The sequence below is a fragment of the Ranitomeya imitator genome, chromosome 1 (assembly GCF_032444005.1).
Source record: "Ranitomeya imitator isolate aRanImi1 chromosome 1, aRanImi1.pri, whole genome shotgun sequence".
In the NCBI taxonomy this organism is placed as follows: domain Eukaryota; kingdom Metazoa; phylum Chordata; class Amphibia; order Anura; family Dendrobatidae; genus Ranitomeya; species Ranitomeya imitator.
In genome coordinates this window covers 893,474,838-893,492,636 of record NC_091282.1, presented here as the reverse complement: position 1 = coordinate 893,492,636, position 17,799 = coordinate 893,474,838, and the positions used below count along the sequence as shown (strand labels likewise).

The 17,799-nt window shown below is 42.2% G+C and overlaps 1 protein-coding gene across 3 annotated transcripts in view; it reads left to right on the top strand.

Annotated features, from left to right (window-relative positions):
• The window catches only part of SHROOM3 (shroom family member 3), a 363,566-nt gene extending 346,116 nt beyond the window's left edge, over positions 1-17,450 (top strand). For all 3 annotated transcript variants that reach the window (XM_069743235.1, XM_069743233.1, XM_069743234.1), the window contains 2 exons: positions 14,739-15,011; positions 16,128-17,450. In XM_069743235.1, coding sequence (XP_069599336.1) covers positions 14,739-15,011; positions 16,128-16,460 — 606 coding nt within the window. In that variant the 3' untranslated portion in view covers positions 16,461-17,450. The remainder of the gene's footprint in view (positions 1-14,738; positions 15,012-16,127) is intronic.
• The last annotated feature ends 349 nt before the right edge of the window (positions 17,451-17,799 follow it).

The following is a 17,799-nucleotide window of genomic DNA, read 5'->3' as shown; positions in this document are numbered from 1 at the left end:
ATCTCTTCCCCTAGATCATGCTGCTCTCAGATTACATAGCAAAAAAACCTCTGATGGATTCCCTTTAAGTTGTGAAAATGTAACTTGCTATCTTGTCAGTTGTGCTGACAGGTTCCAACTTCTAGATTATATCTCAACGTCTAAAACATGAGCGTGTAAAGCCAGAGTACAGCACATAATTATCAGCAGTGCGTCATTAATTAACAGCAGTACACATTGAGAACAAGACGCCAGTCGGTCCCTGCCATTCAATGTTAACTGGGTCTCTAGTGTAAGAGCTTTCTGTTACATACCGTACATGACATGACTGCGCGTCACATACCTGACCTACAAGGCCTTTGTTTTTGTTTTTTAATTAAGACATGTTGCTACATTTCCAAGAAGCCAGCAGACATGTGCCCTCACAAAACAATTGGGCTTTGAGCATCCAAATGAGTCCCCTCATAATGACTATGCCAGTGCCTTTCATACACAAGCACCATGCCAATGTAATTAACAGCAAGGCACTAATCACTTACATAATAATAATCTATTATTTATATAGCGCTAACATATTTCGCAGCGCTTTACAGTTTGCACACATTATCATCGCGGTCCCCGATGGGGCTCACAATCTAAATTCCCTATCAGTATGTCTTTGGAGTGTAGGAGGAAACCGGAGTGCCCGGAGGAAACCCACGCAAACATGGGGAGAACATACAAACTCCTTGCAGATGGGTATCAATGGCTGCAATTAAAACTCAACTATTAAAGAAGTACTGCCATGAAGTTATTATTTGACTAAAGCTGTGTATATTAAGAGTATTGTGAGTGTATTAACCCCTTTCTGCCATTGGACGTAATATTCCGTCCATGTGGGGTGGGCCTTAATTCCCAAGGACGGAATATTACGTCCAGCGCGATCGGCCGCGCTCACGGGGGGAGCGCCGCCGATCGCGGCCGGGTGTCAGCTGCTTATCGCAGCTGACATCCGGCACTATGTGCCAGGAGCGGTCACGGACCGCCCCCGGCACATTAACCCCCGGCACACCGCGATCAAAGATGATCGCGATGTGCCGGCGGTGCAGGTAAGCATCGCGCAGGGAGGGGGCTCCCTGCGGGCTTCCCTGAGACCCCCGCAGCAACGCGATGTGATCGCGTTGCTCCGGGGGTCTCCTACCTCCCTCCCTGCAGTAAGTCCCGGATCCAAAATGGCCGCGGATCCGGGTCCTGCAGGGAGGGAGGCGGCTTACCAAGTGCCTGCTCAGAGCAGGCACTTGGTAACGCTGCACTGCTCTCAGACAGATCGGTGATCTGTCAGAGTGCTGTGCAAACTGGCAGATCACCGATCTGTATTGTCCCCCCCTGGGGCAAAGTAAAAAAGTAAAAAAAAAAATTTCCAAGTGTGTAAAAAAAAAAAAAAAAAAAATCCTAAATAATGAAAAAAAAAAAAATATATTATTCCCATAAATACATTTCTTTATCTAAATAAAAAAAACAAAACAATAAAAGTACACATATTTAGTATCGCCGCGTCCGTAACGACCCGACCTATAAAACTGGCCCACTAGTTAACCCCTTCAGTAAACACCGTAAGAAAAAAAAAAAAAACGAGGCAAAAAACAACGCTTTATTATCATACCGCCAAACATAAAGTGGAATAACACGCGATCAAAAAGACGGATATAAATAACCATGGTACCGCTGAAAGCGTCATCTTGTCCCGCAAAAAACGAGCCACCATACAGCGACAACAGCAAAAAAATAAAAAAGTTATAGTCCTCAGAATAAAGCGATGCAAAAATAATTATTTTTTTCTATAAAATAGTTTTTATCGTATAAAAGCGCCAAAACATAAAAAAATGATATAAATGAGGTGTCGCTGTAATCGTACTGAACCGAAGATTAAAACTGCTTTATCAATTTTACCAAACGCGGAACGGTATAAACGCCTCCCCCAAAAGAAATTCATGAATAGCTGGTTTTTGGTCATTTTGCCTCACAAAAATCGGAATAAAAAGCGATCAAAAAATGTCACGTGCCCGAAAATGTTACCAATAAAAACGTCAACTCGTCCCGCAAAAAACAAGACCTCACATGACTCTGTGGACTCAAATATGGAAAAATTATAGCTCTCAAAATGTGGTAACGCAAAAAATATTTTTTGCAATAAAAAGCGTCTTTCAGTGTGTGACGGCTGCCAATCATAAAAATCCGCTAAAAAACCCGCTATAAAAGTAAATGAAAAAAATGTATTTATTTCCATTTTCCCATTAGGGTTAGGGCTAGGGTTAGGGCTAGGGTTAGGGTTAGGGCTAGGGCTAGGGTTAGGGCTAGGGCTAGGGTTAGGGCTAGGGTTAGGGCTAGGGTTAGGGCTAGGGCTAGGGCTAGGGTTAGGGCTAGGGCTAGGGTTAGGGCTAGGATTAGGGCTAGGGTTAGGGCTAGGGTTAGGGTTAGGGCTAGGGCTAGGGTTAGGGCTAGGGTTAGGGCTAGGGTTAGGGTTGGGACTAGGGTTAGGGTTAGGGTTAGGGCTAGGGTTAGGGTTAGGGTTGGGGCTAGGGTTGGGGCTAGGGTTAGGGCTAGGGTAAGGGCTAGGGTTAGGGTTAAGGCTACAGTTAGGGTTGGGGCTAAAGTTAGGGTTAGGGTTTGGATTACATTTGCGATTGGGATTAGGATTAGGGGTGTGTCTGGGTTAGAGGTGTGGTTAGGGTTACCGTTGGAATTAGGGTTAGGGGTGTGTTTGGATTAGGGTTTCAGTTATAATTGGGGGGTTTCCACTATTTAGGCACATCAGGGGGATCTCCAAACGCGACATGGCGACCGATCTCAATTCCATCCAATTCTGCATTGAAAAAGTAAAACAGTGCTCCTTCCCTTCCGAGCTCTCCCGTGTGCCCAAACAGGAGTTTACCCCAACATATGGGGTATCAGCGTACTCAGGACAAATTGGATAACAACTTTTGGGGTCCAATTTCTCCTGTTACCCTTGGGAAAATACAAAACTGGGGGCTAAAAAATAATTTTTGTGGGAAAAAAAGAGATTTTTTATTTTCACGGCTCTGCGTTATAAACTGTAGTGAAACACTTGGGGGCTCAAAGTTCTCACAACACATCTAGATAAGTTCGTGGGGGGGTCTAGTTTCCAACATGGGGTCACTTGTGGGGGGTTTCTACTGTTTAGGTATATTAGGGGCTCTGCAAACGCAATGTGACGCCTGCAGACCATTCCATTTAAGTCTGCATTCCAAATGGCGCTCCTTCCCTTCCGAGCCCTCCCATGCGCCCAAACGCTGGTTCACCCCACATATGGGGTATCAACGCACTCAGGACAAATTGGACAACAACTTTTGGGGTCCAATTTCTCCTTTTACCCTCGAGAAAATACAAAACTGGGGGCTAAAAAATAATTTTGAGGGGAAATTTTTTATTTTATTTTCACGGCTCTGCGTTATAAACTGTAGTGAAATACTTGGGGGCTCAAAGTTCTCACAACACATCTAAATAAGTTCCTTGGGGGGTCTAGTTTCCAATATGGGGTCACTTGTGGGGGGTTTCTACTGTTTAGGTACATTAGGGGCTCTGCAAACACAATGTGACGCCTGCAGACCATTCCATCTAAGTCTGTATTCCAAATGGCTCTCCTTCCCTTCCGAGCCCTCCCATGCGCCCAAACGCTGGTTCTCCCCCACATATAGGGTATCAGCGCGCTCAGGACAAATTGCACAACAACTTTTGGGGTCCAATTTCTCCTGTTACCCTCAGGAAAATACAAAACTGGGGGCTAAAAAATTATTTTTGTGGGAAAAAAATTTTGTTTTATTTTTACGGCTCTGCATTATAAACTTCTGTGAAGCTCTTATTGGGTCAAAGTGCTCACCACACATCTAGATAAGTTCCTTAGGGGGTCTACTTTTCAAAATGGTGTCACTTGTGGGGGGTTTCAATGTTTAGGTACATCAGTGGCTCTCCAAACGCAACATGGCGTCCAATCTCAATTCCTGTCAATTTTGCATTGAAAGGTCAAACGGCGCTCCTTCCCTTCCGAGCTCTCCCATGCGCCCAAACAATGGTTTACCCCCACATATGGGGTATCAGAGTACTCAGGACAAATTGTGCCACAACTTTTGTGGTCCAATTTCTTCTCTTACCATTGGGAAAATAAAAAATTGGGGGCGAAAAGATAATTTTTGTGAAAAAAAAATGATTTTTTATTTTTACGGTTCTGCATTATAAACTTCTGTGAAGCACTTGGTGGGTCAAAGTGCTCACCACACCTCTAGATAAGTTCCTTAGGGGGTCTACTTTCCAAAATGGTGTCACTTGTGGGGGGTTTCAATGTTTAGGCACATCAGTGGCTCTCCAAACGCAACATGGCGTCTCATCTCAATTCCTGTCAATTTTGCATTGAAAGGTCAAACGGCGCTCCTTCCCTTCCGAGCTCTCCCATGCGCCCAAACAATGGTTTACCCCCACATATGGGGTATCAGAGTACTCAGGACAAATTGTGCCACAACTTTTGTGGTCCAATTTCTTCTCTTACCATTGGGAAAATAAAAAATTTGGGGCGAAAAGATAATGTTTGTGAAAAAAAATGATTTTTTATTTTTACGGTTCTGCATTATTAACTTCTGTGAAGCACTTGGTGGGTCAAAGTGCTCACCACACCTCTAGATAAGTTCCTTAGGGGGTCTACTTTCCAAAATGGTGTCACTTGTGGGGGGTTTCAATGTTTAGGCACATCAGTGGCTCTCCAAACGCAACATGGCGTCCCATCTCAATTCCAGTCAACTTTGCATTGAAAAGTCAAATGGCGCTCCTTCCCTTCCGAGCTCTGCCATGCGCACAAACTGTGGTTAACCCCCACATATGGGGTATCAGCGTACTCAGGACAAATTGTACAACAACTTTTGGGGTCCATTTTCTCCTGTTACCCTTGGCAAAATAAAACAAATTGGAGCTGAAGTAAATTTTTTGTGAAAAAAAGTTAAATGTTAATTTTTATTTAAACATTCCAAAAATTCCTGTGAAGCACCTGAAGGGTTAATAAACTTCTTGAATGTGGTTTTGAGAACCTTGAGGGGTGCAGTTTTTAGAATGGTGTCACACTTGGGTATTTTCTATCATATAGACCCCTCAAAATGACTTCAAATGAGATGTGGTCCCTAAAATAAAATGGTGTTGTAAAAATGAGAAATTGCTGGTCAACTTTTAACCCTTATAACTCCCTAACAAAAAAAAATTTTTGGTTCCAAAATTGTGCTGATGTAAAGTAGACATGTGGGAAATGTTACTTATTAAGTATTTTGTGTGACATATCTCTGTGATTTAATTGCATAAAAATTCAAAGTTGGAAAATTGCGAAATTTTCAAAATTTTCGCCAAATTTCCGTTTTTTTCACAAATAAACGCAGGTAATATCAAAGAAATTTTACCACTATCATGAAGTACAATATGTCACGAGAAAACAATGTCAGAATCACCGGGATCCGTTGAAGCGTTCCAGAGTTATAACCTCATAAATGGACAGTGGTCAGAATTGTAAAAATTGACCCGGTCCATAACGTGCAAACCACCCTTGGGGGTAAAGGGGTTAATATACTCACCGCTGCGCTCTCCAGTGTCCAGAGCCATTCTGCTCCTCTTCTCAGTGCCATCACCTCACTTCTGAGAGGGTGCGTCAAGCGGAGCACGGTGGTTTTTACAATGTAAGCCTATGGAACGTATGACCATAGACTTACATTGTAAAAGAGACTTCTGGCTCATGTATACAGCATAGAGTGAAGCGAACAGTCTAAAGAGCGGTGACGTCACTCAGAAGAGGAGTGGGGCCAGGGATGTGGAATCGGTGTCCACTTTGCTGGAGTGGGAATAAAATCGGCCGACTCAGACTCCTCAAACATATACTAAATTGGGTGTAGTAGTACAATGCAGGATGTGCTGTAAATGTTTTCATAAGAATTTGGGAAAGTTAAGAAGTGTTCTATAAATGTCTGTTCTGGTCCTGACGTGAGGATCTCAGCTTTTAGCTGAGATGAATCTGTGCTGCACTTTATGCACATGCTCAGTAGTGACCAGTGCTGTGGAGTCGGGAGTCAGAACGAGTGGAACGACACTGGACTCCGAAAAAGGCAGCTGTAGGTGAGTATACACTCACACTATACTACATACACATATACACAGTTTTAGTAAGAAAAACTTCATGGGAGGGATTCTATAAGATACCTATACATATCAGACAAATGTTGACTGGATGATTTTTCACATACACGGGAAAGTTAGGCTTGGCTGTGCGCTCTTGTGTTCTCCATGAGGGCAGATGCCAGGCTTCTCTGGCAATGGTTTATTTCCCAGCAAACAAAAGGATCAGCCATTGGAAATACAACAGGCTGAATGCCTCCCTTAACCCACATTGTCTGCTGGCAGAGAGTCGGCTCACTTACAAATTAGACGGTTGGCCGATCCCACCATTATTGGCCATTAGATCCATGCTGTTGATATCTGAAAGGCCCTTAGACAATATACAGTTGTGCTCAAAACTTTATATACCCCGGCAGAATTTTTGCTTTCTTGGCCTTTTTTCAGAGAATATGAATGATAACACCAAAACTTTTTCTCCACTCATGGTTAGTGGTTGGGTGAAGCCATTTATTGTCAAACTACTGTGTTTTCTCTTTTGAAATCATAAGGATAACTCAAAGCATCCAAATTACCCTGATCAAAAGTTCACATACCCCATGCTCTTCTTATCTGCCACATCATAATACATGTACACAAGTACTTTACTAATATTGTCCCACAAACAGTCCTATCCCCCCACTAGGGGTGTTATATACAGGCAATCTCGTATTGGAATTCACCTATTACCACTTAGGCCTCTTTCACACGTCCAGATAATTCCGGTACCGGAGAAATCGGTACCAGAATTGTCCGTGTGTCCGTGTGCTCACGTAGCACATCGGTGTGGCAAACGTGCAGCAGCCGTGTGCTGCCCGTGTGCCGACTGAGGACCACACGGACCGTGCAGGAGACAGAGCTACAGTTAAGCGCTGTCCCCTGCGTGCGGTGCTGAAGCAGATATTCATCCCTTCTTCCCAGCAGCGTTCGCTGAAGAGAAGGAATGAAAAATCTTTTTTTTTTCTTTTCCCTTAAAAATAAAGTTTGTGCGTCCCCTCCCGCCTCCCATTCCCTGTGCGCCTCCCCCCCCTCCCCCCCACTTGCCAGGAAATACTCACCGACACCCAGCTCCAGCGATGTCTCCTCTAAGCGCCGGCAGCAGGCCCTGTGTGAGCGGTCACGTGTTACCGCTCATTACAGTGAGGAATATGCGCTGGCCTGCGGCCTGCTGCCGGCGCTGAGAGGAGACATCGCTGGAGCTGGGTGTCGGTGAGTATTTCCTGGCAAGCGGGGGGCGCACAGGGGATGGGAGGCGGGAGGGGACGCACAAACTTTATTTTTAAGGGAAAAGAAAAAAAAAAGATTTTTCATTCCTTCTCTCCAGCGAACGCTGCTGGGAAGAAAGGATGAATTCCGGCTTCAGCACCACACGCGGGGGGGACAGCGCTTACTGTAGCGCGGTCTCTCCTGTGGGCGGTACGTGCACACGGAGGAGAGTGCACACTGTTCTCCGTGTGCACGTGTGTGGGACGCTTTGCGGACCGTGCTGCCAGAGAAAAACGGACATGTCTCCGTGTTTTCAACACGGACACACGGTCCATGAAAACACGGAGACATGTGCATAGACCCATTCATTTGAATGGGTCTACGTGTGTCAGTGTCTCCGGTACTTGAGAAAACTGTCACTACACGTATCGGAGACACTGACGTGTGAAAGAGGCCTAAGTGAGAGAGAGAGTTTTCATCTCTTAAAAGTGTTAAAGAGAGTCAACTCATCAGCAGTTTGCCCTGGGAATGCTGACTACTATAATACTAATCTATACATATACCGTATATACTCGAGTATAAGCCGAGATTTTCAGCCCAAATTTTTGGGCTGAAAGTGCCCCTCTCGGCTTATACTCGAGTCAAGGTGGGTGGCAGGGTCGGCGGGTGAGGGGGTGAGTGCTCTGAGGCATACTTACCTAGTCCCAGCAATCCTGGCGCTGTCCCTGCCATCCCACGGTCTTCGGTGCTGCAGTTCTTCCCCTCTTCAGCGGTCACGTGGGACCGCTCATTAGAAAAATGAATAGGCGGCTCCACCTCCCATAGGGGTGGAGCCGCGTATTCATTTCTCTAATCAGCGGTAACGGTGACCGCTGACAGAGGAAGAATCTGCGGCACCGAAGACCAGCTGTGACAGGCAGAGTGAGCGTCAGGATCGCTGGGACTAGGGAAGTATGTAATATTCACCTGTCCGCGTTCCAGCCGCCGAGCGCCGCTCCATCTTCCCGGCGCCTCCATCTTCCCGGCGTCTGCGCTCTGACTGTTCAGGTCAGAGGGCGCGATGACGCATATAGTGTGCGCGGCGCGATGACGCATATAGTGTGCGCGGCGCCCTCTGCCTGATCAGTCAGTGCAGAGAGACGCCGGGACCGGACGCCGGGAGCTGCAAGCAAGAAAGGTGAGTATGTGTTTGTTTGTTTTTTTTTATTGCAGCAGCAGCGGCGGCACAGATTTATGTGGAGCAGCTATGGGACAAAATGAACGGTGCAGAGCACTGTATGGGGCACAGCTATGGGACAAAATGAACGGTGCAGAGCAGAGCACTGTATGGGGCACAGCTATGGGACAAAATGAACGGTGCAGAGCACTATATGGGGCACAGCTATGGGACAAAATGAACGGTGCGATGCAGAGCACTGTATGGGGCATAGCTATGGGACAAAATGAACGGTGTGGTGCAGAGCACTGTATGGGGCAGAGCTATGGGACAAAATGAACGGTGCAGAGCATATATGGGGCACAGATATGGGACAATAATGAACGGTGCCGAGCACAGTATGGGGCACAGCTATGGGACAAAATGAACGGTGCAGAGCATTGTATATGGGGCACAAATATGGGGCAATAATGAACGGTGCCGAGCACAGTATGGGGCACAGCTATGGGACAAAATGAACGGTGCAGAGCACAGTATGGGGCACAGCTATGGGACAAAATGAACGGTGCAGAGCATTGTATATGGGGCACAGCTATGGGGAAATATGAACGGTGCAGAGCACTGTATGGGGCACAGCTATGGGGAAATATGAACGGTGCAGAGCACAATATGGCACAGCTATGGGGAAATAATGATCTATTTTTATTTTTGAAATTCACCGGTAAATGCTGCATTTCCACCCTTGGCTTATACTCGAGTCAATAAGTTTTCCCAGTTTTTTGTGGCAAAATTAGGGGGGTCGGCTTATACTCCGGACGGCTTATACTCGAGTATATACGGTATCTATTTACAGCATATGCAATTTTTCATGTGGTCCTCCATTGGAGATTTCTCGGTTTTATTCTTTATTCATGTTTTTATTTTGTATTTATTACTTCAATAAAAGTTACATTTTATGACATTTATATGCACCATTTGGATCTTATGTTGGCAGTGTGTGTGATCTGAAGTCACATAGATTGACTCCCTTAACGCCCCAGGGTGGTTTGCACGTTATTGACCAGACCAATTTTTACAATTCTGACCACTGTCTCTTTATGAGTTTATAACTCTGGAATGCTTCAACTGTTTTCTTGAGACATATTGTACTTCATGATAGTGGTAAAATTTCTTTGATATTACCTGCGTTTATTTGTGAAAAAAATGGAAATTTGGCAAAAATTTCGAAAATTTCGCAATTTTCCAACTTTTAATTTTTATGCCCTTAAATCTCAGAGATATGTCACACAAAATACTTAATAAGTAACATTTCCCACATGTCTACTTTACATCAGCACAATTTTGGAATCAAAATTCATTTTTTTAGGGAGTTATAAGGGTTAAAATTTGACCAGCAATTTCTTTTTTTTACAACACTATTTTATTTTAGGGACCACATCACATTTGAAGTCACTTTGAGGGGTCTATATGATAGAAAATACCCAAGTGTGACACCATTCCAAAAACTGCACATTTCAAGGTGCTCAATTCCATATTCAAGAAGTTTATTAACCATTCAGGTGTTTCACAGGAATTTTTGGAATGTTTAAAAAAATAAATGAAGGTTTAACTTTATTTCACAAAAAATTTAATTCAGCTCCAATTTGTTTTATTTTACCAAGGGTAACAGGAGAAATTGGATCCCAAAAGTTGATGTACAATTTGTCCTGAGTACGCTGATACCCCATATGTGGGGGTAAATCACTGTTTGGGCACATGGCAGAGCTCGGAAGGGAAGGAGCGCCGTTTGGAATGCAAACTTAGATGCAATGGTCTGCAGTAGCCACATTGCATTTGCAGAGCCCCTGATGTACCTAAACAGTAGAAACCCCCCACAAGTAACCCCATATTGGAAACTGGACCCCCCAAGAAACTTATCTAGATGTGTTGTGAGAACTTTGAACCCTCAAGTGTTTCACTACAGTTTATAACGCAGAGCCGTGAAAATAAAAAATCCTTTTTTTTTCGACAAAAATAATTTTTTAGCCCCCAATTTTGTATTTTCCCAAGAGTAACAGGAGAAATTGGACCCCAAGAGTTGTTGTCCAATTTGTCCTGAGTACGCTGATACCCCATATGTGGGGGGTAACCACCATTTGCGCGCATGGCAGGGCTCGGAAGGGAAGGAGTGCCGTTTGGAATGCAGACTTAGATGGAATGGTCTGCAGGCGTCACATTGCGTTTGCAGAGCCCCTGATGTACCTAAACAGTAGAAACCCCCCACAAGTGACCCCATATTGGAAACTAGACCCCCCCAAGGAACCTATCTAGATGTGTTGTGAGAACTTTAAACCCTCAAGTGTTTCACTACAGTTTATAACGCAGAGCCATGAAAAAAAAAAATAAATTTCACAAAAATTAATTTTTAGCCCCCGATTTTGTATTTTCCCAAGGGTAACAGGAGAAATTGGACCCCAAAAGCTGTTATACAATTTGTTCTGAGTACACCGATACCCCATATGTTGGGGTAAACCCCTGTTTGGTCGCATGGGAGAGCTCGGAAGGGAAGGAGCACTGTTTTACTTTTTCAGCGCAAAATTGGCTGGAATTGAGATCGGACGCCATGTCGCGTTTGGAGAGCCCTGATGTGCCTAAACAATGGAAACCCCCAATTCTAACTGAAACCCTAATCCAAACATACCCCTAACCCTAATCCCAACCACACCTAACCTCGTATTAGTTTTCCCTAACTAAGGGAAAGGGGGTTTGATTTACTTTTATAGCAGGTTTTTTAGCGGATTTTTATGATTGGCAGCCGTCACACACTAAAAGACGCTTTTTATTGCAAAAAATAGTTTTTGCATCTCCACATTTTGAGAGCTATAATTTCTCCAGATTTTGGTCCACAGAGTCATGAGAGGTCTTGTTTTTTGCGGGACGAATTGAGATTTTATTGGTAACATTTTCGGGCACGTGACATGTTTTGATCGCTTTTTATTCCAATTTTTGTAAGGCAGAATGACCAAAAACTAGCTATTCATGAATTTCTTTTGCGGGCAGGGCGTTTATACCGTTCCACGTTTGGTAAAATTGATAAAGCAGTTTTATTCTTCGGGTCAGTATGATTACAGCGATACCTCATTTATATTTTTTTTATGTTTTGGCGCTTTTATACGATAAAAACTATTTTATATAAAAAATTATTATTTTTGCATCACTTTATTCTGAGGACTATAAGTTTCTTATTTTTTCGCTGATGATGCTGTGTAGCGGCTCGTTTTTTGTGGGACAAGATGACATTTTCAGCGGTACCATGGTTATTTATATCTGTCTTTTTGATCGCGTTTTATTCCACTTTTTGTTTGGCAGTATGATAATAAAGAGTTGCTTTTTGCCTCGTTTTTTTTTTTTTTACGGTGTTCACTGAAGGGGTTAACTAGTGGGACAGTTTTATAGGTCAGGTCGTTACGGATGCAGTGATACCAAATATGTGTACTTTTATTTATTTTTTTATTTAGATAAACAAATGTATTTATTGGAACATTTTTTTTTTCTTTATTTAGAATTTTTTTTATTTTTTTTTACACATGTAAATATTTTTTTTTTACTTTATAACATAGAGCCAGGGGGGAAATCACTATATATTATCAGATCAGCGATCACACAGGCACTGCAGGGAGGCTTGCTGGCGCCTGCTCTGAGCAGACACTTACAAGCCCCCTCCCTGCAGGACCCGGAAGGTGCCCCGCGGCCATTTTTCCAAGGGTTTCAGGGAAGCACGCAAGAAGCCCCCTCCCTGTGCGATGCTTCCCTATGCCGCCAGAACGCTGCGATCATGTTTGATCGAAGTGTTCCGGGGGTTAATGTGCCGGGAGCGGTCCGTGACCGCTCCTGGCACATAGTGCCAGATGTCAGCTGTAATCTCAGCGCGGCCAATCGACTATGACGTACTTTCCCGTCACTTTGACCTAAGTCCCTGGTCACCTCGACGGGATAGTACGTCATATGGGATTAAGGGGTTAAACATGATGTCTGCATTAAAGGGAATCTGTCAGCAGGTTTTTGCTTTGTAATTTGAGAGCAGCATAATATTGGGACAGAGACTCCAGTGATGTGTCATGTACTAGGCTTTGGTTTGTTTTTTCAATATCATTGTTTTATCTGTAGGAGATTATCACTACAGGACTAGTTGTCTCGTGCTTCCTAGTCAACTTGATCAGTGTGGGCGGGGTTCACAGCACTGCTAGATCTGCAGAAGTAAAAAAAAGTGATTGTATCAAAATGACAGCATGCAGACCAGTGATACATTGCTGGTATTAGGGTCTATGCTCCTACTTTATGCTGCTCTCAGATTAGACCCAATTCACAGATCAGTTTTTTGCCATCAGTCACAATCTGTCGAATTTTGAAAAAAATGGATCCGTCGCAGATTGTGAAAAACTGATGCGAAAAAAACGGATCCGACTAGCTGATCCGGCTAATTGGATCCTAAAAAAATCGGAGCATGCTCAACTAAAAAAAACGGAATCCGCCAAATGACGGAATCCAGTGCCATAGGCTTCCATTCTAGCAAACGATGGACGGCACAGATCCTTCATTGTCTATTTTTTCGACGGACACAAAAAAACGTTACTATGTCCGTTGTCTCCGGCCACCGGACAAACGGTTGTCGACGGATCCGGTGAACGACGGATGAAACATGAGGCCATCTGTCGCAATCCGTTGCTAATACAAGTCTATGAGAAAAAACCGGATCCGGCAGCATCAGTCGCCGGATCCGTCATATTTTGAAAAAACGGATTGCGATTGATGGCAAAAGACTGATGAGTGAAAGGGGCCTTACTTAGCCAAAACCTGATTACAGATTCCCTTTATGATGATCATATAAATAAGGGAATTGGCAGATAATCTGTGTATTTGCAACTTCTCCAATGAATTGAAGTAAACTGTAATTGGGCATGTTGGTTTTAAAAATGTCCAATCCTTTGTTCCTGTGAGAGAGAAGGCTTTGCCTGCGTCGTTTAGCAGCATCTTGTGCTACTCTGTCCATCTTTGTATTGGCGTTTGTTCTGCTTAAAGAGGTTAAAATGGTTGAATTTCTTTTTTTTAAATCAGCCATAAAGTTCTAGAGATCTGGGTCTTTTCTTTAGTGCTAATTTTTAAGGTCTTTACCAAAGGTGTGTTGCTCATAGGGTAATTACTAGTGATGAGTGAGTATACTCGTTACTCGAGTTTCTCCGAGCATGCTAGGGTGGTCTCGGACTATTTTGTTGTGCTCGGAGATTTAGTTTTCGTCGCCGCAGCTGCATGATTTGCTACTGCTAGACAGGCTGTATACATGTGGGAATTCCCTAAAAAACAGGCAACCCCCACATGTATTCAGGCTGTCTAGCAGTCGCAAATCATGCAGCTGCGGCGACAAAAACTAAATCTCCGAGCACGACAAAATACTCGGAGACCACCCAAGCTTGCTTTAGAAACTTGAGTAACGAGTATACTCGCTCATCACTAGTAATTAGGCATAGCAGCCAAAAGACTCGTCCCCAGAAATTCCTGTGACCCTTGGTAAAGACCATAACAACTAGCACTAAGTAAAAAGGTCCATATGCCTGGAACCTAAACCAGTAACACCCTCCCCGGCTGATTGACAGGTGAATAAGAGAGGGAAGGTGCTGCTGGTTTAGCAATACAGCAGAAGCTGAGGAGCTGTAAGTGCATTGTCACGCCCCAGTGCACTTCTTGTCGGAACTTCAAAACAAAATTTCTCCCTGCTTAAGTAACAATTTGGGGTCATAAAGGAATTGAATGGCTTAACTTTTAAAGGGCTACCCAGTCATATTAACGGTTTGACGAGATAAAAGTTTCTGAGAGGTTCCCTTTAATTAATTTTACATTTCCGAAAAAACATACTGATAGGGAATGTAGATTGTGAGCCCCATTGGGGACAGCGATGATAATGTATGCAAACTGTAAAGCGCTGCGTTAGCGCTATATAAAAAATAAAGATTATTATTATTTCATAGATCTACCTCTTTACAGACACGATGATACCATACATGTTTATTTTTTTTATTTCTTTAATAATACATTAGCAAAATGTGGGTTATTCAAACTTTTATATCTGATTTCACTTTATTATTTGTTGATTTTCTCATCAGACATTGAATATTTCTTGTACGTTCTTGTAGCTTTGTAAGTCATGGAAAGCATTGTGATATGTGGAATATTTTTATTTTATTCACAGGCTAAACTAATTGCTAGTATTAATCATAAACTTGAGATTCTGAAGCATTCCAAAGAACGTCTTCTAGTTGATGTAAAGCTCAACAACAGCCTAGGAGAAGAGATGGAAGTCCTGATAGAGAAGCTCTGCAAACCCAATGAGTTTGACAAGTATAAGATGTTCATTGGAGATCTGGACAAAGTGGTCAATCTGCTGCTGTCTCTCTCCGGACGCCTGGCCAAGGTGGAAAACGTACTCAGTACATTTGGAGAAAATACCAGTGCTGAAGAATGGGTAATCATCACTATATTGTACATTATCTTATTTTAGTGACCCGCTAGAGATTGAAACTCTTTGGTTGGATGTCATTTTATGCCAGCTCCTCTATTCATAAACTCCTTGGAAAACTATCAAGGAACTCCCCTTTATGGTGGCTATAATAAACAGTATTTTGAATTAAAGTAGCTTTCGATTATTTAATATTATTAATATAGTATTCATTTGTAAGTAGCATATATAATTATTCAATATTTGATCTAATTAGTTTTTATGCACTGGCATCTGTTTGGAGAAAACGTCCCACCTTGAGCACCATTTTGATTTTAAGGTTATCTAATGTTTTGTGTTATTTTGTTTCTGCTCAGTCATAGATGTTGATTGGTTTCAGTCACTAGAGAGAACATGGAAGGATACTGTATAATGTGTTATTATTAACTTTAACCCCTTAAAGGAGTTGTACTTTAGATAGGTCATAAAAATCAGATCATTAGGGGTCTAACACCCCCAAAGATAAGCTATTAGCAACTCAATGTGAATACTGAGCAGCTTGGTTCACTGGGTAATGGCTACTTACAAGAACTGAAGCTCAGGTCCTATTTAGTTTAATAGCAGCTGATTTGTAGTATCTGAGAGAGATCACCAAACAGTGTACAAATCTGTGCTGTTAGATCTGTTCACGCTTTAAAATAGGTTGCCCAAGCTGGTAACAGCTGATTTGTGAGTGTTGGGTGTTGGACCTCCACCAATCTGATATTGATGACCAATCATATAGGTGAAACACCCCTTTAAGCTTCATTCGCATAATTCAATCTGAAGGAGCTGCAGTGAAGTTTAAGGCTTGTCATAGCCACTGATACTATTACACCCAAGCTAAAGATAAGCCATTAATGATGCAGTAGAGCTTAAAAAATATAGTCAATAATTAACCAAACATTATAGAATGTGAATAAGTGAACTTTGCTTAAGCAATTGATTTAAGAACACAAGTGAACATGTGATCTTTTCCATAGTCAGCCATCTTCTTTTAACAAGGCATTAATAACTTCATAGACACTAAAGATTTAATATCAGATGATAGATTTCGTGTTGAACTTTCAGCAATACTAATACAATTATTGAAACAAATTGCAGAATACCTGTAACGAAAAGAAAAAGCAACTTAGTGGACAACTTGAAGATGCTCGAGAACTCAAGGAGAACTTGGATCGTCGCAAGAAACTGGTGGCAGACATCTTGGGAAACTACCTCACTGGAGAACAATTTCAGGACTACCAGCAATTTGTCAAAATGAAATCAGCCCTTCTTATTGAACAGAGGGAGCTGGATGACAAGATTAAACTTGGTCACGAGCAACTTAGTTGCCTGCTAGAGAGTTTACCTAGAGATTTCATGGTCAATAGAAAAGTGCCTTCATCATCATTGGGAAATGCAAAAATGCTTCCACCAATAATCACCTCTCTTTAATGGTATCTTAAAAATCAGACAGAAGACTCCAGTAGGGTAAGGTATTAGTGAAATTCCTAGGGTGTTACAGTCAAGCCATTGACACAACTTATAGACTCTTTATGACAATAATACCAAGTGAGTGAGACAGCATTTGGTAGAGACCTCAATATCATGCTGAAGGACATATCACACTTGTACTTTGTCAGTGCCTCTTCCTTATACCAGTGATAAGTGCTACTGGGAATAATGAATATCCCTGAGCGACTAATGGATGGAACAAGAAGACAATACATGACTCCTAACTTATGATTTTGCCACCTCTGACAAATGCCTTAATGATTCTGCCTTGAAATTATTGCTATTTATAAAATTCATTTTTCTAAGTGAATGTTGTAAGTTTTGTATATATGCTAACCTGTATTCTTCTGTAGAAAATTCCTTTGTAATGTCTTGTAAAGAAATGTAACTAAATCTGATGTCACAAGTAAGATGACATATTATATTGATTTTATTTTTGGAGTTTACATCAAGTGACTTGTTTAAGATTGTCAAAAATTGCCATTTTAGATACAAATTTGAAAATTGGGCCAAAACACCCCGGTTTAGTCAAACTTCTGCGAAGTGTGTGCCAATGAGGAGCCTGTATGGCCATGTTTTTATGTTAGTATAACTACGTGCCAGGCCTACAGTGTAATGAAGTGCCTAAAACACATTGTGCTGGCACTTAAAAGGCTAATCCACTGCTTACGTAAGACATGTCCTTCTGAAGGAAGCACTTTGCCGAACAAAGACATAATGTATGTCACTTCTGTGTTGTCCACAGTGTTGATTTGCTCTTGTTTTCTATGCACAGACACAAAAATTTCACCATATAGGAACTCTGATTTCAAGGATCAAAATACACCTCTGGACAATAAAATGTTCTGTGTAATTTATTTTACAGATATTTTTATTCTGTGCGTGTTTCTGCATTATTTTTAAATAGAAGTAAAGTGCGAAACGAACTCATTACTGAACTTATTTATCTTTATATCTTATGTTCATTTATTTAATGTTTACTGGTGGTTTTCATTGTTTGGAGAGGCATAAAGAAAGCACAGTCACATTCGGTTGTGTCTTACCTTTGTTTTCAATTCTCCCTGACAAGACACTAGATGATGTGATTATTGCAAAACTAGAAATTGACGACCATGTGCATGGACAAGCCCCACTGCAAAAAAAAAAAAAGACCTGTGTGTGCCTTTTCTCGAAGGACGTAAACACTGTATGGGCTTAAAGAAGTTTTCAATTTTCAAAACACCCGTGTCCTCCAGCTGTATTTTGTTTTTTATTTAAAAAAAAAAAGCTTTATTCTTTA